The sequence below is a fragment of the Nelusetta ayraudi genome, unplaced genomic scaffold, assembly GCF_046127955.1.
Source record: "Nelusetta ayraudi isolate G7.1 ecotype Tasmania unplaced genomic scaffold, CSIRO-AGI_Nayr_v1 ptg000042l, whole genome shotgun sequence".
NCBI classification, from domain to species: Eukaryota; Metazoa; Chordata; class Actinopteri; order Tetraodontiformes; family Monacanthidae; genus Nelusetta; species Nelusetta ayraudi.
The window spans coordinates 21551255-21571652 of record NW_027466092.1 but is presented as its reverse complement, the minus strand read 5'-3'; the positions used below and the strand labels follow the sequence as shown (position 1 = coordinate 21571652).

The 20398-nt window shown below is 42.6% G+C and overlaps 1 protein-coding gene across 1 annotated transcript in view; it reads right to left on the bottom strand.

The window, feature by feature from the left end:
• LOC142894320 (phospholipid-transporting ATPase ABCA1) overlaps positions 1-20398 on the bottom strand; it is a 158012-nt gene that overhangs the window by 21570 nt on the left and 116044 nt on the right. Inside the window, exons 40-45 of the mRNA XM_076035585.1 lie at positions 18610-18733; positions 17167-17296; positions 16745-16865; positions 9868-9930; positions 8181-8287; positions 137-278 (exon numbers count right to left, since the gene is read on the bottom strand). Of these exons, the coding sequence (XP_075891700.1) occupies positions 137-278; positions 8181-8287; positions 9868-9930; positions 16745-16865; positions 17167-17296; positions 18610-18733 (687 nt within the window). The remainder of the gene's footprint in view (positions 1-136; positions 279-8180; positions 8288-9867; positions 9931-16744; positions 16866-17166; positions 17297-18609; positions 18734-20398) is intronic.

Sequence of the window (20398 nt, the reverse complement as noted above, 5' to 3'; positions counted from 1 at the left end):
TTTTGCCATCTTTTGTTTGGAGAGTCTGAAATCAAAATGAAAAAAATATTTTTTTAAAGAAAATATTTTTTAATAAGGGATAATAATAATTCAAGTAATGTGTATGAGACAAGTGATGTAAAAGTGTTCTGGTTACCAGTGAGACCTCGTCTTCTGGTACTCCCCTCAGCCTGGCGTAGAACTCCAGATGCTCCTGGCCAGTCAGCAGCTCGTCGATGGCATCAAACTGGGGACAGTAGCCCAAATTCTGGTGCACCTGCCTCATCTCTGTTCTTATGCTGCAAGACAGCGACATACTTTCCTTCAGGTCCAATGTTTGGATTATGGAAAATGCAGGACATATGCTGTCAAAAAACAGTAGGCGCACTTGGAATTCAACACTCTGGATCACTTACAGAAGTGTTCCGAAGACTGCCTCCTCAGATTACAGAGGGAATAAATAAAATCTGTTATGCTACTCAAACTGGCATTAATTTTTTTTTTTTTTAAATAAAGCATACTTTCTGGTAGAATTCTGGTTGCATAATAAAATGCATCATGCAATAAGAATAGAGAAATAGTCAACACCTTCTCGCAATGCAGGGGACAGGTTTTAAAAAAATGCTTTCTTCAATTTTTTTCCAACCTATCATTAATCATGCTCTGCTTGCCCTCTGTTTCCCCTTAAATGCCTGAATTGCATTATGTTTGAAATATCTGGCGGCAACAGTGTATTTCACACGTTTGGATACTGAGCTACAAACTGGCCTCTGGTAACTTACAGAGAAGTTGATGCTCTGCTGGGCAGGAAAGATAATTTCTGTGGCTTGTACAATAAGCTGCCTACGAGCACTTTTAAGGCTCTTTGATATACATATTACACGCATCATTACACACACACGCACGCACACGCACACTAAATTTGTCTAAATGAGAAGTCATGTCTTGAGGAGGGCTTATGTGCCGGAGCGAAGCTTTATGCTGGTGATCCTGTTGCGACCCTTTTAATGCAAATAAACACAAAGACTGACAGTTTCATCTTGAACTTGCACAGAATATGAATCAGCGTAACAAAGTGAGCTTTGAGTATGACATGTGACAAACAGTGTCCAGCAAGCCCCTGTTGCCTGTGGTTTGGCTTCTTGCCCGGCTGCTTCCTGGACACAAGTGCAGATTTGGAGATGCAGCTGGAGACAACGCCAGACGGTCCTGCTTCTGTTCCTCCCTGTCGCGTCATCATTACACTAGTGTGGGTGTTATAACCCTTTTCCTCCCTTTACAGCTTCATGTCTTTTCCCTGAAGGACTCAAAAATGTTCAATTTGATCTCCATCACCCACATTAATCAACATCAGCGCTGCAGCATGCTTGCCTCCTCACTTTTGTCTCACAGCCATTCTTGGTCTACCTGTGTGTCTCTCCATTGAGCTGTTCTGCTAAGAGCGCCCCTGCAGGTTTGGAGCACTTCTGTTGTAGTGACTGGTTTGCAGCATTTATTTTTGTTTGCATGTGTTTCCTTGGTTTGCATCTGTTGTGTTTCGCATCGCTTCTCTGTTTGCGGCGCATTTGATGATAAAGTATATGTTTTTATGTCTTGCAGCACGTTTTCTTCGTTTGCACCATGATCCTCTTTTTGTGCCTTGTTTAGACTTGTGTTTGTATTTGTGAATTTGCGTCGTTTATATACCTGCAACTGTTTTCACCAACTAAGGCGCATTAGGCAGGTGTATTGTGTTTGGCCCTTGTCGGCCACCGTAAACACACATGCACATGTACACACACACACACACACACACACACACACACACACACTCGATTATCAGAAAAAGAAGAGCTCAAATGCAGATTGGCTGTGTGCTGCTCCCTCCTGTTCCTAAAAATAAAATTGTTGTTTCGCTTGTCTCGTATCGGCTGGTGCCAAGGTGTTTTTTTTCTTCCCTCGGTCTGTACAAAGATTTTTCTACGACTGATTCCATGAGGAGGAGCCAAGACAACAGAGTGAGGTACAGATGTAAAAAGGAATGAGATATAGGCGAGAGCAGTAGAAGGAGACTGAGAATATCTCAGCCAGGAGAGATGAGAGAAGCCGAGTTGAAACGGCAGAGAGACGGAGGAGACGGCTATTCGCGGTGCTTCACAGCGCTTCCACGGCCGGTGTGAACCCGGCCTAGCATGCACGACGCATGAAGTAGAGGGAGTTGTCTTAACAAGAGGGCTGCGGCTCTTGCGCGACTTTTGTAGGTGCGTCGCAAAGCGGCACTTCCGCCTCCGATGTGAACCAGGCATTAATCGCGCCTTAAAAAGTATATATTCACGTATATACATACATAAAATTAATAAAAATATAAATGCAATACTTATGTGTTTTGCTCCCATTTTTCATGAGCTGAACTCAAAGATCTAAAACTTTTTTTCTATATACTCAAAATAACCATTTCTCTGAACTATTGTTCACAAATCTGAGATTTAAATCTAAGATCATCCGAGATAATCCATCCCACCTCACAGGTGTGGCGTATCAAGATGCTGATTAGACAGCATGACAATTGCACAGGTGTGCCAGCATGTTCCCCTCCAAGATGGTCTGAGACCAGCCACCCGGCCAGCTGCTGAAACAATTGGTGCAGAAACTGTCAGAAACCGTCTCAGCGAAGTGGCTTTCAGATTCCTCCTCACCCTCGGTGTCAGGGGTACAGTTCTCAGGCACATTTTGGACAGTTTCTTCACTTCCCTCGACTTGTGATTGCTCCTCGCTGCTCATTTCTACATGTTCCTATAACTAGCTTTAGCGGACGGCTGTGTGTGTCTCCCATCTGAGTTGTTGTGAGCGAGAGGAGGCGGGTGGAGGGAAGGAAGCATGCCGTTGTTTCTCTGCTGGGATTGGCTGTTCATTTAGCATGCGCTTGTTTCTCTCCTGTGGAATTGGTTGGGTTATCGAAATAACAGCTCATGCATTTATCATCTTATCGTGGAGTTTTTAATCGTGAATATTATTGTAATTGTTTTATCGCCCAGGCCTAGTACTACGTGATATGCTTAACAAGTATTTGTTTGTGTATTTCCATGACATTCTGATTTTCTCCCAGTCCGTCCCTCAGCATATCCAACATGTATGCAAGTTTTTTCAGTTACTGCTGGAGAACCAACTCTACGTAAAGGCACAGAAGTGTGAGTTGCATAAAAGCAGTGTGAGCTTCTTGGGACACGTCATCACACCAGAGGGAGTGCAAATGGAAGCTCCTAAAATCAAAAGTCACTTTAAAAAAAGAATGTTACCAAAACACTCTCCGAGAGCAACTTCTCCCAACCATCCAAGAACAGTTTGGTGACGAACAATGCCTTATCCAGCATGATGGAGCACCTTGCCATAAGGCAAAAGTGATAACTATGTTGCTCGGGGAACAAAACATCAACATTTTGGGTTCATGGCCAGGAAACTCACCAGACCTTAATCCCATTGAGAACTTGTGGTCAATCCTCAGGAGGCGGTTGGACAAACAAAAATCCAGAAATTCTGACAAACTCCAAGCATTGATTATGCAAGAATGGGCTGCCATCAGTCAGGATGTGGCCCAGAAGTTAATTGACAGAATGCCAGGGCGAATTGCAGAGGTCTTGACAAAGAAGGGTCAAGACTGCAGATATTGACTCTTTGCATAAACTTAATGTAATTGTCAATAAAAGCCTTTGAGCCTTATGAAATGCTTGTAATTATACATCAGTATATTATAGTAACATCTGACAAAAAAATGTAATGTACTCTCAGCTTTACACTTCACAATCTCAGGCGGATACTAATACAATCATTAACTTCTTAAGTGGTCTTGATATCCCCAGAATTTCATTGGACACTAGCAAAAGACAGGAGGAGCCCATATCTCAAACAGACACGGCCTCAGCCATCTCCTCAGTACAATCTAAAAAATGTCCAGGCCCTGATGGATTCCCAGCAGAATTTTAAACAAACAGAGTAGAGACTGCCCTACCAGCAATTATATCCAAGAATCATTCTGGCTTTATTAAAAGGGGGACGATCTTATTTCAACTTCAGATGATTGCTAACCGTTATTCACACCACCTCCGAAGAAATCCCGGAGTGTATAGTTTGTGTCGATGTAGAGAAAGCATTTGACCGTGTGGAATGGGCCTACTTATTCTCTGGATTGGAACATTTTGGTTTTGGTACGATGTTTACATCATGGATGAAACAGCTCTACTCCCACTCGACCGCTTCTATATTAACAAATCTGCAAAAGTCCCGTCCCTTTCGGTTATCCCTGGGTACTTATTAGCACTCTGTGCAAATAAGGATGTGTCAAGTATCTGGAGAGGCAAGAGTGAGCATGAGGTTTCACTTGATGCGGATTACCTTGTTTTATTTATTTCTAAACCAACTATGTCATTACCCCCCCTCGTCCCCTTTCAACCAGTTTGGTGAACTTTTAGACTACAAATTAAATCTCACCAAATCTGAACTTTTTCCTATTAGTCAGAGAGCACAAGCCTTAGATATTTCCAGTCTGCCATTTAAAATAGAGAATAACAAGTTTCCATATCTGGGTGTCTCAGTCACTAGATACTATAATGATCTATCCAAAGAAAACTTTATCAGAACATTAAATCAGACCAAATTAATATTAAGTGGGTGGTCACCCATGTCAATGTCTCTTGTTGCCCGTATTAACTCAATTAAAATGTAAATCTTACCAAAATGCCTCAAATTCCGAGCTCTCCCAATTTTTATACCTGCGTCATTTTTTCAGCAGCTCGACTCAATTATTTCATCTTCCATATGGCAAGATAAAAAAACTGCATTTGAATAAGACTCAACCTTAAAAACCCAAAATAGCTGAGGGTCTAGCTTTTCCAGATTTTTGGTTTTATTACTCGGCAGCCAACCTACGACGTCTTGTTTTTTTTTTTGCCTTTTTACTACGCCAAACTGCCCTGACTGTGTGACAATGGAGCCATAGGTTAATGACTAGACTTCCACACTTGCTTTTCTTGGATTCCCACTTCCTCAATTAATTCCATTCAGAATCCAGTAGTTAAATATTCATTGAGTATATGGGCCCAGTTCAGGAATTCTTTTTTTGGTTTTTACAGTTTCTCATTTTTAAGTCCTATGATATCTAATTATCTCTTTAAACCAGCTTCTTCTTGGACCCTGTTTTCAGCAATATGGCATTAGAAGGGTATTGTTTACTTTAAGAACCATATTTTAGACAATGCCATGGCATCCTTCCAGCAATAAAGTGAGTAATTTTCCCTCCCCAAGTCTGACTTTTTCCGATATCTTCAGATCTGGCATTTTATTCTCTCTCAGTCTCCAAGCTTGACAATCTCACCAGATGGTAGCGCTGTCAATACAATTCTCTCTCTCAATCAATTTAAGAAAAGGCTCATCTCCAACTTATATAACATTATACTGGAGCCCGTCATTGTCTTATCCAATTAGGTGGTACACAGGGCTCATACCTCCAGAGTGAAATTATCCCCAATGTACTCAGAGGTCCATATTGTTTAAGGTGCAAGTCTGCCGAGGCTTCCCTTATTCATCCGTTCTGATTCTGCCCCTGTCATAATAAATATTGGAACAAAGTTTTTCATACACTATCGCAAGTGTTACAGGTTAAATTGGAACCAACCCCATTGATGTGGTCTTTTTGGGGACAGGGAAGGGAGGATACATCTATCTAAAGAAAAGTGTTGTATCTAAGCTTTTTCCTCCCTCCTTGCAAGATGAGCAATTTGCTGAGGGGGAAGGATGCTTTACCTCCAACCCATGCAAAATACATTATGTCCTGTTTAAAACTAGAGGACATTAGATACTCTCTTCAGCTTTTAAAGGGAACATTCTGAAAGACGTAGGGACGCTTTCTATTTTTTTTCTTCCTCTCTTTCGCTTCATTTTCAATTATTACTTATTTAGTGCAGGTTCTGGATTGTCGTGATACACTGGCAGTGGCCAGGGGTGGATTTACAGGAGGGAGATGGTGGGACTATATTTGTTCCGAGTTACTCATATTGCCATTCGTTCTACTTGTATTGCCTTTTGGACTGATACATGCAGTGTGACTAGGATATAATGACATTGCCCTTCTTTTTAATTGATGTTTATATCTCTGTATATACATGTGTATATATCCTGCCACACCCCTGTAATGACCTGTTGACTGCGTTGTCTGTCATAGTTTATTTGAGAAAAAAAAAAAAAAATATTTCAATTAAAAAAAAACAAAAAAAACTTGAAAGACTCCGACAAAGAGAGTCATACTGGATTTACACATTAAAAGCTACCATCTATCCAGGGTTAAATGGTGAACTAGATCTCTCTCCATTTTTGTGATTGAATTCCAGTATTTTGGTGATTGACTATTGCTATGCATTGTTGTCTTTGATGAACGATGATGGTCCCTCTGTCTCTTGTGAAGTTGTACATACGTATATAGTATCTTTTGTGTTATTATCTTTCATTTTCCTCTTTGATTAATTTTGTACAGAGTCTCTCACCCCTTTTTTGTCATTGGCAGGTTCCGCTGATCAGGTCATGTGACCGCCCGCCTGCTCATATTTGAGTATTTAAGGGAGAACTGAGCTGCCTGTCAAACTTTCTTATCTTTGCCCTGCCGGAGGCCAGTGTGGCCGAAAGGCGTTGGCAAATTTTAAATGGATTAGCCAAGATATAATAAAGGCTTTTTAAATATCACCCTCATGAGTCCCTCAGCTCTCCTTTTTGTACAAAAAACAAAACAAAACATTTGATACAATAGATCATCACTTATTAATGAACAAACTTGAGAAGTATGGTATCAGAGGGGTTGGACTGAGCTGTATAAAAAGTTACATAAGTAATAGAGAACAATTTGCACAGATAGGTGACAGCAGATCAACATACCTAGATATGACCTGTTGAGTCCCACAGAGGTCAGTGTCGAGTCCCAAATTATTTATTCTATACATCAACGATCTATGTAAGGTTTTAAACATCTTAAAATGTGTGTTATTTGTAGATGATAATAATATTTTTTTTGTTCTGAAGAAAACTGCAGCAGCTTTTGGAGATGGTCACATCAAAAATGAGTAAATTAAAATTTGATTTGACTTGTCTAAATCATCATTAAATTTGAACAAAACCAAACGTATGCTGTTTGGAAACCGTAAAATAAACTCACGGGTAAAACTGATGATTAATAATATTAATAGAGAAAGAGTATGAAAACATGCTTTTAGACCGCAAAATCTGCTGGAAACCTCATATTAAATGTGCAAAAGCAAAGGTGGCACGGAACATTGGAGTGTTGGGAAAAGCAAGGCATGTTTTGCAATGGGAGAGCACTGTATACTTTGTATTGTTCACTTGTTCTGCCATATCTGAATTACTGTGTAGTATGGGGCACTACCTACAAAACCAATACACAATCATTAGTCAGACTACAAAAAAGAGCCATACGGATAGTAAATAACGTAGGGTACACCAACATACTGTTCTTAAATGTGCATGCCCTAAAGTTTAGAGACCTGGTAGAATTTAAAACAGCACAATTCATGTATAAAGCAAAAAAATAAAATGCTGCCTGGTAACATACAAAAACTGTTCACGGAGAGACAGGGGGCAATAAGCTAAGAGGGGAAAAGGAACATAAAACGGCACTATGCTCGTACAAATATGAAAAGTATGTCTATTTCGATTTGTGGTGTGGTGTGTGGAATGGTCTTGAAGAAAACATGGAACGAGCAATAAAGGTAGACCAATTTAAAAAGATGTACAAAAATTCAATTTTTTTCAAGATATATAAGAGAAGGTGAATGCGCCAATTGCTGAGGGTTTGACTTGATTTATTTGTATGTAAATGTATCATAATGTAAACTCAAATGTTTTGTTTTTCTTTTCTATAATTTGTAATTGTGATATATGTTAATATTGGGATAGGACTAAAGCTCTGCTTCCTCCTATTCCATTTCAGATCTTAAGAAGTGTAATTATTTATCATTACCATTTTTGTAATTTTTTTTGTCTGTATCTGAAAAAAGTCTACAAAAAAATAATTCTCTCAGATTTGTGAACAATATTTGAGAGAAATTATTATTCTGTTCAGTGCATATATAGCAACTATCCTGCCTACGGGCCCAGAGCAGCCATCTTGGGTGGCTAATTATGATGAGTAGCTCAGCGACGCTGCTGGGACTTTCTGCACTCACCTGAATCCATTTAGGAAGGCCGCTCCGCTCGAGGCCGGGATGTCTCCCGTCAACATCTTGAATGTGGTGGTTTTCCCGGCGCCGTTGATTCCCAGCAGGCCGAAGCACTAGTGTGGACAGAGGAGGAGGACAGTAAGCCTCAGTTACAACTGAGTGCAGACAAGAGCCTCATGAGTAAACAAAGAGACCGCATGACAATACACATACCGTTTGTGTGAGTCTGTGTGAGTGTGTGTCTGTTTTATTTTTGTTTTAATTAAATCACCAATTAATGAAGTTTCCCAGCAGTTTAAATATTTGCGCTCGACATACGATTCATAGTTTGTCAGGTATGCAAGGCTGCAGATTTTTTATTTCTGTGCAAAGGCAAAACAACAAGCGCTGAATCAACACCACAGGCATGAGCAAACAGTGCGAACGGCCGAGCCGATTCCAAACAGTTCATTCATTCCAACAAATACACTCTGTCTCTGCTGATCTCAAGTCCCTCTGGAGCAGACCTGGGCAAAGTAAGGCCCGCGGGCCACATCCGTCCCTTTGTGTGCCCCTGTCCGGCCAAGGAAACTTCCGCGGCCCTCGGACACGATTCAGGTTTCTCATGTGGTCCCTTGCAATAAATAATTGCCCATCCCTTGCCCGCCGCGTCGCATGACCTGCCTTAGGTGTTCCCAGTGACCCGGTCAAGATGATTTGATTCCTTTCACTGATCGATCCACGGGCTCTTGTTTGAATCCCTGTGATTGTAAATGCATGAGGATGGGGGGGCTAAGCTTGATGTAAATAATGCATGGGGTGCGGTGTGTGTGTGATCAGCGGAGCCGTGTGACTGACACACACATGGCATTTACACTGGGCTTTGGGTAAACACCAGCCGAGTGGATGGATGCTGGCGGAAAGCCTCGTTGACACGAACACTTGCCAGCACTTGGGATTATGCTTAAATCAGGCGCCTGCAGAGGTAGACCGTGCGTGTGTGAGCGTGAGACGGAAGCATGCTACATACAGAAGTTTGAAATTCATGCATTAGTCGTGGAAAAGAAAGTCTTCAGACATCCTTAACATTTTACTCTGTTTACTTTACTATTTCAAAAGGTTTGGCTGCATCAGAGACATGCAAACAAATAGAAATTATTTTGCTGTTTATTTTAAATAAGACATAATAAGAAAACTAAATTAGTATTCTTCTTGTCTTGCAGAGGTCATCTTGCTGAAACATCCAGTTCTCAGCTGGATAGAACAGTGCATATGCAGCATGTGGGTAAATGTTGGTGACATGTTGCTGCACTTAAATGAACTGGACTTCGAGACTTAAAACTAACTCATAGCGCAATACAGTACATCACAAATGCAGGTAGTGTCCAAAAACTTCTTTCCACCACTGTATTCTAAATATCCCTGACTCGTTGTGCCTCAGTTTGATGGATTCCGTCACCCTAACAGGGATTTTCCTGCTGGTCTGCTGATAGAATTTCAGCACGAGTTCTGCTGGCAGGAGCCTAATGGGAGGAGGGATTTTCCATGTATCAGCATCAATATTTTGTGTTAATTATCCAGCTCATGTCCAATTGTTTTGTCAAAGTCTTAGTAAGCTGGCGGTCTCATCAGTGTGTGTGTGGTGAACGGCATCAACAGCGCAGTCATCTGAGTGAGCCCTAAGCTTGTGTGATTGGGCGGCAGCGCAGCTCACCTCTGCAGCAGGTACACCCACACACAGTCTGTCCACGGCAGGAACGCTCCTCCGAGGGTAGACCTGCAGAGACAGCAGACAATTAATCAGTTGGCCGGTCGGAGACGGGGAGGGTGGGGAGAACAGCGAGAGTGACGGGGGGGAAAGGAGGTCATGAGAGAACCTGCAAATAAGGCTGGAGCAGGTATGAGGTAGCACAGTAAGGCGGAATACTGAGAGGGACAGCTTTTCAAACAGGCTAGACGACATCAAGAGCTGACCACATGGGAGAAGGGATATAAAAACTTCACAACAAAGGCCGAGACTGCAGAGGATGAAGGTGTAAACATCAAAATGTGTGAGTGCTCTCACTGGGAAATCTGTCTCGTCTTTAGGCTCTACCTGGAGGGTCTTCAACAGCTTTCAACACATTTGGAAATCGAGCGGAACTTCAACAGTGGAGGCTTACCTACATTTACAAGCCATATTTACTGACTCAATAAGTTAAAACTAATACAACAGACAATGGTAGATATATCTCAAGAGACACCTGTCGGATTGGAAAAATGAATTGCTGCACGGTGAAAGTTGTTCAACGTAAACATTAGGCTGTGCTACCTTAATGCCAGCATCGCAACGATTACCATGTCGCAATTGCGTATGTCTGCAGACTGCAGAGGGTTTATATTAACTGTGCTTTTGAAAAACATTTTAGCAAACCTATCCTGTCCTGAACGGTTAAAACTGATACGGATAATAGCTAGCAAACATTTCAAAGGACACATCAAAGGCCTTTGCACTGCGATATCCAATTAACCGGTGCTGTCTAACAACCTGTGTATTTTGCCTGTCTCTCCAGTAAGGAGAACAATCCTTGCCACACCTTCAAACGTGAAATATAGCACTCAAATGTAAATAAAAGTATAATAAGAATAATGACCTCTCTCAAGTCAGATATAACATCTCCAGCATGATGGCACCCCACCATTTGATAAGGGTTTAAACAAAGCATTCTGTGAAGCAGTAAATGGCCGTAAAAGGAGGGACAGATGCGCTGTTCTCAGAAAATAAACTGTGTGAGGACGCTCCGCTGCAATTCAGGAGGAAAAATCGGCGTTATTACAGAACGTTTAAAACAAACTGACAGCAGCCACACATTTTGATGTTACAACCAAACAAGCTGGCAGTAGTGAGTGAAGAGGTGTTGACCACAGCTACATATTTAGATACTATTTAGACAGTGGGAGGGGAGCATAAACAAGAAATTGCACAGAGGACCACTTCAGAAGACCATGTGGACGGGTTCAAACTGACTATCTTTAGTTCAGTAAAAACAAACAAAGAAAAACCCAAGAATTAACTGTTCCGGTCACTCTGACAATGTCAACTACAATCTTCGCAGATGGTTGTGAGGCATTTCACACTGAACAACAGTTACATTGACAAATGCTTACAGCACGGCCAAAGACGGGAGCCGGATGCCGTGGGGAGCAGAAACCCATCTCTCACGACAAAGACGAGAATGAAACTTCTCACGTTGTGCGGCGGCCTCCTTACTACGATAGTGTAGCGGTGGCAGAAACGAAAAGATGATTGATGTTTTTCTCATCTCTCCTCACTGCATCCACGTGCTCCCCTGCTGAATGGCTCGCATACATGCATATCTGCATTAAGGCCCTGACGTCAGTAAATCACTCCATAGGGGGGAGAAGAACCTGCCACGCTCGGAAGGAACAGAAATCTATAACAAATGGAACAATCGAGGAAGAGACTGTGCTAAAGCCATGGGACATGCTCTCAAAGTGCTCTGTATTGTCTCGCCCCGGTGCAAGAAGACAAGTCAAGGCCTTTGTTGTTGCTGCCGAGTGTGGAAGGCCAGACATGTAGCCCAGTATTCAAAAGTCAAGGACAGCATGGCACCCCCTTGAAGTTGTGAGAGCATAAATACTGTTGCCGGCTTCTCAGCAGTCCAAAAACAAGAGTTCTGTGTGGATCTGACGTACAACTGTCGGATGCTTGAAACAATGAAAACAAGGTTTTCAACGGGGAAGTGACAGCGAATGTTTCTCAGAATGAAAGATCTTTTTGAAAGTATCAGTGGAGAAATAACGTTTGGTCATTTGATGCTTTTCACCTCCAAATTCACAATGCCCCTTATTATTTTACCCAGTTGCCCTTGGCAATAGGGCAGCCAGTGGTAGAAATATCAGAAGAAATGGGAAGCCAATTAATGTTAAAAGTTACGTGAAAAGTAGTCTTTGCTTTAAGACAGCGGTGCACACACTTTTTCAACATGCAAGCTACTTATAAAATGACCAAGTCAAAAAGATCCACCCACTATAAAATTGGAAAACATATTAATTCATAAATATATTTGTAGTACACTGGTACATGAATAAATGAATAGGATTAAATGGGTCATGTGCATGTTACCATGTGCATGTACGCTTATCATTGCACAGCAAACCCACGGTTTAAGAACGTTAAGGTCATAACTGCCTATGTTTAATTTGATTAGTAAAAGTATGTTTACAGTATGATCTTTTGCAGTATCTTTTTGTCTTTTTTCAGCAGGTAGGTTAGGGATAATTGGTGTGGGTGTGTGTGATCCAGCAAATTGTATATTATGACGAATATAATATATAACAATACAAACAGGATTGACCGTCTCTCTCTCTCTCTCTCTCTCTCTCCCTCTCCCTCTCTCTCTCTCCCTCTCCCTCTCTCTCTCTCTCTCTCTCTGCGATCGATGTGTTGGGCACCCCTGAAATGCTGGTTCGCTGAAAACATCGTGCATCTCTTAACCTTTGTGTCGTCTTGCAGGTCACAAGTGACCCATTACCATGTTTAGCTGTAGAAAAAATACCTTAAACTATCTTTTTCCAACTTGAAATTTTATGACTTTTCCTAAGGGACCCCATCACTGTTTTTTTGTCCCTTTGAATCCAGGCTTGGATTCTAACTATGAATAAAAAAAATAAATAATTGTCTTTATATTTTCAATAGAATACCTATTTTTGTCAAGTTAGCCTGTTCAGCCTTCTTTCGCATTGTGAAGAGAACCAAACGCCCCATCCAAGAAGAGTCGGCTGCATTGAAAGCGCTGCTGAAGAATCAGGAAAGTACATTTAGAAGCTGCCACTTCCAAACGGACAAACAATGACACTGCCACACTCAGTACTTATCAACCTACAGTACACACACTGCTTTTTACCGATAGTTTGTAGAGCTAACATTGCACCAAAAGTGGCAGACACATGTGAGGAGGAAGGCATTTAAAGGATCATTCCCTCCTGACTGCAGCACGGCAGCAGTTGTCATGATAAGCGCGCTTACGTCTAATCTGATCAGGCAGTCGGAAAGATGTGACGCTGGCAGTTGCGCAAGCCTTGAAATGTAGATTCGGGGCAGAAAATCAACACGCAGAAGATGCTGAGACAGTAAACCATGAAAGCCAGCACTGCTCAGTTCAACAGGAATGAATTTCTGTCCTCAGATAGCAGAGGTTTAATGGCAAACCAAAACACAGTCGCTATTCCCAGAAACATTGGAATTTGTCGGAACCAATGAGATTTTTCATATTTTGATTGTTTCCAGTATAATGACACTCGCTGTGTGTCCAACACCCCTAGAATTGCGAAGAACCTAAATATTGCAATAAAAAAAAATGATAATGGAAACACCTAAACTTCGAAAAACCTCTCAAACATCGCTAACAGGTTTTTACACTCTCATGAGGTGGTTTTTCAGACGTATCAATATAGAGGTATATCGCATAAGTGTAACGGAAACACTTTTTTCACATTTACACCTCACCGGATGTGACGGATGGGGTCACGTGACCAGTTCACTGATCAGTGAAAAAGGCGCGTTATGTTTGGACGGAGGAGGTGACGGAATATTGTGTACAAGTAATCAAAGAGAAAAATATAACAACCATCGTTGACAGCAAACAAATGTAAACAAACAAAAGCAAACATAATTCTGGTAAAATCTCATCCCTACGAGAATTACAGCTTATGTTATTCACGGCATTCAATGAAAACGGCTGCAAATCGCAATTGTATTTTGTTGAAATTTTAGAAATAATGCTTTTATTTTGCGAAAAACTGTAATGGAAACGCAGCAACTGTTAGTTGACGATCTCACGCCAGATAAAACAGTGACCGAGACCCAAAACACAAGAGTTTAATAGAACAGCAGTGAAAAGCCTTGTGCAAAGTTTCAGACACCTTCCACACATGAAACAGACTTCAGAGACACAATAGATGAATTGTAATTGTTAACTGGACGTCTTTGTTGAGTTCTTGAAAAATACTTCATATTTAAGTAATTTTAATTATTCTATTTTATTTGTTTTTGTTTTTGTTTGACTGGCAGCTCAACATTCACCTTCAACACTTGCATTCCATTTGAAGTAGACCCGGCCAGTAAATAGTTTGTTCGATCTAAGGTATGTTTGACCTCAAGCTGGTTATAATGTTGTGGAATACAACTGGATTATGAATGTTTTTTCTTTTCTTTTCTTTCTATGATTTGATTTCCTTCTGATAGCTTGAAGTTCATTGAGTTAATACAAAACTGTTGAAACTTCATGTTATTATTTACAGTGAAGAGAAGAGAAAAAAGACATATTGTGATTTCACTTGCTTTACGTTGAATTTTTGCTAATTTTGTTTGCATTTGGCTACAGCAAGAGAACTGCATTAGTATTAAGAGCTACATCAATAAGGCTGTAAGAAGATGTGGGCTTGTACTTTGTTGACATTGTTTTGTATTTTTTCCAGACGTTAGATTCACTGAGTCACACTGAAAACAATTTTCTGCGCAGCTGTTGTTTAATGTGATATGCAGCACTTCCCTTTGACTATTTGAAAAAAAAATCATTAGCTTTCATAACCTGTTGTACCATCATTTATTTTACTACTAGGTATACAATTTTTGTTTATTATGCACCACATTATCCACTCAATCAGATTAAACTGACTAAATTGCATTGTTTATTAACAAACTATTGTCCAATTTCTGCCCTAGTGTGCTGCCAAACTGCCTTTCCCCACTCGGGAAAGTAAAAACGTTACAACATCAACTAAGTGAGTGACCGGCAAATGAAAGTGACAGTGCCGGGTCAGTGCTCGCAGACAGACAAAGCCCTTGTCACCGCGGCCTCCTCCGATCACAAGGCAGCTCAGCGGAGGCCAGCAGGTGTGATGCCCCTGCGAGAGCCAGATCTGCAGCTCGGCGGGAACAGGAAGGGGAGAAGCGGCGCCGTGACACATGATTGATGGTCTGTCAATCGCCGTGGAGGCACGCCTGCATTTCTGGGGCTCTGGCCGCTGCGGTGCGCCGCTTTCAAAGCCTCGCGCTCATCGCCCGGTTCTTATCTGCAGCCTGTAACCAATGAGCTGCGGTTGGGAGTCAAAAAAAGGATCTGCGAGGCTTGTTTCTGTCAGATGTTGCACCCTTTGTCACTTTGCCGCCAAGGTGCACAGAGGCAAAACTTTTTCTTTTTTTTTTTATCAACAGCTTGTAAACTCGACCAGATCACCCAAATGTCATTTAAATCTGCACAGGCCACTTTATATCTCAAAAAAATAAATAAAAATAAAATAAAATTCTGAATGTGTGCGAGTCTTGGCTATAAATCAATTTCCCTTTTTTTCTCAGCTTGCCAGATGTTTTGCTTCACGACGCGACTGCTTTACTCGACGCTTGTTCAGTAATTACTCCGAGGGAGGGTGCGCGGCTGCGTCCGTGAGCAGAAGGTGAAAAAATAGATGAGGTGAGACCGAGGGGCCCGGCGAGGAGGGTGCGGGAGTATCCAGCTGTTGGCACCCGAGCAGCGATGTGGGCTGCCGCACTGTGAGCGTGGGGTGTGGGGGTGGGGGTGTGGGGGGGGCATCATTGGACAGGTGTTGATCTCTGCGGTGTCAAAGCACGCATAAAGGGAGGGAGGGAGGGGAGGGAGTTGGCGGCATGGGTGTGCAGGCACTCGCATTCTTACACTCTGGTTCCAAGTGCAGTGCTCCTCATGCGCCAAACAACGGTTGTAGAAGAAAGAAAAGTCAAAGACAAAACGACACAATGGGCAGAATTGCAGCTGGGAGTGATCTAAAGGTCTGGCGTTCAGGAAAGTTCTCTCTCCGAGCGTTTTCAGACGCTAACATGAGTCTCTATCCTGTCAGAGAACTGAGCAGGCATGACAACACCGCCTTCCTTTGCCATCTTCTGTCTGCTCCACTTTAAAGAAACAAAGCACACACTGCTCACAGAAAATCTCCCCTTGTCAGAACCCCCACTCCCTGCCCTACGAGTGCACCTTCCATACACTAGAAATGAACAAACTATAAAGAAACACTTAAAAAAACGGAACTTAAGCACTATAAAGTTAAATGTCAGTGTTTTGGCAAGAGGCTGTAAACAGAGGGCTAAATATGCTGTTTCTGCAGATCTGCAGAATTTTGTGGGCACTGAACCGCAGGGCAGCTCTCAGTGGATTGGACAGATGGACGTTAAAGCCGTTAATGAATAATAGCAATCGTTACTTAGATTAAAGGTCCAGTGAGTAAAATTTTTAAGGAAGACCGCCTCACAGCGCGTTTTGTGTCCAAGGCACTGTCAGGCAGGCCACCTTAAACACCAGGCTTCCTTAAAAATGACGGTGCAATATGGCAGCTAACTATGAGCAAGGCTCTTATTGCTCTATGTATATTTTTATGTGAGAACTGTTCTAAGGGTAGGCAAACCAAATTATTTTCATTGTACTGCGAGTATACACATTCATTAATGTATTTATGAGCTAAGCTTTTGCTCATATAAAATATAGTAAACTATAAAATCATGGCAAAAGTTATACACTGGACCTTTAAAGGGACCACGGCAGAAAATAGTGTGCTACCTTTGTGAGGTCGCAGATCCTCAGCAGGTCGTTCTGAGCTCGGCCGTCACGCACCCGCTGACGTTCCCGCGCCACGTCAATGTCTTCTTCCTCAGCTGACGGCGACTTCACTGGGATGAGCCTGGCACAGTCGGCATCGCACATCATTAGAATAAAAGTTGGAGGAACAAGCACCCCATCCATCAAAAAGCAAAACCAATGGGTTTCGCTAAAGCGCGGAAAGTTCAGCCGTGGAGTAAATGAACACGTTTTTTTGAGGCGGAGCAGATGTTTTCATCAAATTGAGATGAGGTGTGCATTATGCATCCTGGTGCAAACAGGAGGAGAGGCTTTACAAAACACACATTGCTATTTTAAACGTAGACAAAGCAGTGGGGTGTGGAGTTTTAGGAAATAATTAGAGGGAATCTGTTGACCCTCACCTCGGTTTGCAGAAGAACTTGTACTGGATGAGGAGCGTGACGGCGAACATGACTGTCCCCTGGATGGACATGGCACACAGGTTCTTGCCCACCATGTCCCAGCTGAGAGGGTCCTGAAAACGGTCCTCACCTGGGAAACACCAAGAGATTGCTGAATTCCACAGACATCAAGAAAAATGGATTTTTTTTTTCTCTCGCTTTTATTGCCTTCTCGAGAAAACACAGAACAAAGGAAGAAATTAAAGGCATTGCTATCCAGCCTGTGTGTCATCCATGGCTCGTCTCTGCTCTTATCTACAAGCTCAGGGTGTGATTTAGCGGCGAGACTGTCAAAACAAAAAGGAATTACCAGATGTGTTTTCCTTTTAGACACGGCCAAATATATCTTTGTCAAAAGTTGTTACTGAGCGGGAAAGTGTCAGCTCTTTGAAGTGCTTTTTAGACGTATTCGTGGCGAAAATCAGTTTCAAGTGCCACTTAGCCTCCAAAAAAATGGAAAAGGAAAATGAAAAAGAAAAAGCTGCCACCTCCGTCCTGTATGAAAACTACTGATGTCCTGTACTTTTCATGTTGAAGCCTCTTTTGGCTAATGACCACCTAAATAAACTGTTGACAGCTGCCTCCTCCTCCTTCTCCTCCTTCGTCAGCTCCTGCATAGATGGAGCCTGAGGGAGCCAAGTATGGAGACGAGAGGCAGCAGAGTGTTTTCAGTCTCGTTCTAAATAGCCGCTCTCCACGCCAGACCCTTCCAGCGTTCTGATTGCTTTTCTCTTCTTGCTCTTCTCCGCCAAATGATTCCTCCAGCCACTTCTTCCGGCTCCGTCTCTCCGCAGATAAGGCCCCCCCCCATCTACCTCGTTGACGGGCCCCTTTTCCTCTCGATGACCTCCTCTTCTCTACCTTTGGCGCCCAGCTCCACTGGTTCACCTTCCTCCTCTTGTGCAGCTCGAGTGCCGGAAATCAAACATTTTGTTCTGCTGGAAGGGACGCCGGGCTATAATTTGGGATGGAATGATCTAATCCATTTACATGTGTGTGAGACGGATGGTCGCCAATAAGGACTGCATATGCAGACACGCAAAGCTCTAAAGGCAAATGTAACGGTGTTTCCTGAAAAACTTCATATCAGTGATTTCATGCAACAGCTGATAGAAATTTTACAGAGGGATCTGATACAATATGTTGTCGTGCATTTCTGTTAGTACAGATATAAGGGAATAGAAATCTCTCTGACCAGTACACGTAAGAGGCAGGTGGAGACGCAAACTGGTGCTGATTAAAATTAATTTCTCAAACAAAAACTTAAAGGCTCATTTCGTTCACTGCAGATGGAAAATCCACAGCACCAAACATTCTGACTTACTTTCCCCAAAAGACAAATTGTCTGCTTAGAAAATTTCAGAGGGTTCCCCTGGCTTAAGGTGGCATTGGCCTCTTACTCACCAAAACTGACAAAGAGGGTGGCCATGGCCTGGTTCCTGGCCATGTCGATAAGGCCTCTGCCCAGACAGAAATGTGGGAAAATCAGCAGGGCGTTCTTCACAATACCGTTGATGTAGGTGACGTTCTGTTGGGGAAAGAAAGTGGAGATTGAAAAACAAGCAGAGTAAGCTCAAGGCAAATAAATGTTTTGAAAGTACCCACTGTTTAACCCTCACAACCTGATTAATGAAATCTGTGTTGTGAGGTGCATATATGAAGATAATTTTGACCTGGTGGGTCTAGACATTTTCACAACCAGTCATTTTGACCGGTAAAGTCATGAAATTATCTTTGTGCTCCAATGATGTCAGTCAACGAATCTAAATAATTGCTAACTAAGAAAATTGTATTCCCTAATAATTCAATTGTTTGTTATTTTTGTTACTCCTTCAAGCATTGTTTATTCCGTTACCAGCTTCTATCTCGAACCCAGTCCACACACTGACTAACGGCCACAAACGTGTCATGGCACGTAACGTACATGAAACAAACCCCCTTAACGCACTCATGCACACACACACACACACACACACACACACACACACACACACACACACACACACACACACACACACACACACAGTCAAACAGCAACACACAACAACATATTTCCCACATGATTCCTTGCAGCTGTGGGGGCAAATGAAAGGAACAGTTGACCGGCTGTGCCCTAAACGCACCGATCACACCTTCCTCCTGGTCTGCATGGACTTGAATCATGTGCCCACTAGCACGTCATCAAATTGAGCTTTTTAAAGAAACTCCCGACACTCAACTGCCGCAACGTTATCCTTCTGAGCGAAGCCACCGAGGTCACGCCTCAAGAGAGACAATAGCCAATTAGTATTGTAGTGGTCGGTTGGACTTTGCTCTCTTGGGTTCTGTTCTGCTTTATGTTTATTTGATGTTAATGGTGTTGAACGCTGTTCAGTGAAGGCAACACACTTGTGATTGGCCGAGGTCAGGTGTGGGTGTGTGAGAGTGTAGAAGTGAGAACGCAGATGCACGCAAAGCAACATGCTGTGTCTCAATTCAGGTTCTGCACCCTTGAGACCGAGTGTCCTCCGTCTGAAGGAAGCGTTGTTCGAGTACCCAGCCTAGAAGGACCGACCAAACCCCGCCTCCCCGGTAACCACTCGGGACGGTCTAGCCTTCGGCGTATTTCCTCGTTTCGTCACTGCCGTTCCCTCCGGCTGGCCAACCCCGGAAGTGACGTTTTTATAGCATCAAGCTAACCATTGGTTCGCCATCAAACGATGCCGTTGGATGATCCAATAAGTAAAATCCTACGTTAAAAACTGGATACTTTATGTGAAACTTCAATATTTAGATTTCTATGTCGTGTCTTAACCAGTACATGCCGCTAATTTCAGCTGACTTCCCAGGATCCCACGATGCTTTGCAGCAGCACGCAAAGCATCATGGGATACATAAGTACGCGAAGGATAGTAGCGGTGCATCCTTGGAATTGGCTAAAACGAGTGCGTATTTCCGAGTACGCATGTTGAGCGTCCTAAGCACCCTTGGGATTTGGGACAAGCCTTCGCGCACTGCTATGACGCAACTTCCTTTCAAAATGCGCACTTCAAGGACGCAGAACCTGAATTGAGACACAGCAAATGTCTGACATCACTGCGCAGGTTGTCATAAGGGGACGTTACAAAACGCTCATTGCCACCAGGTGGTCAGGGGTGTGAATTGCAGTCTGTTAAAATAAGAGACGGCCATCAACTATTTCTGTCACCGTTAA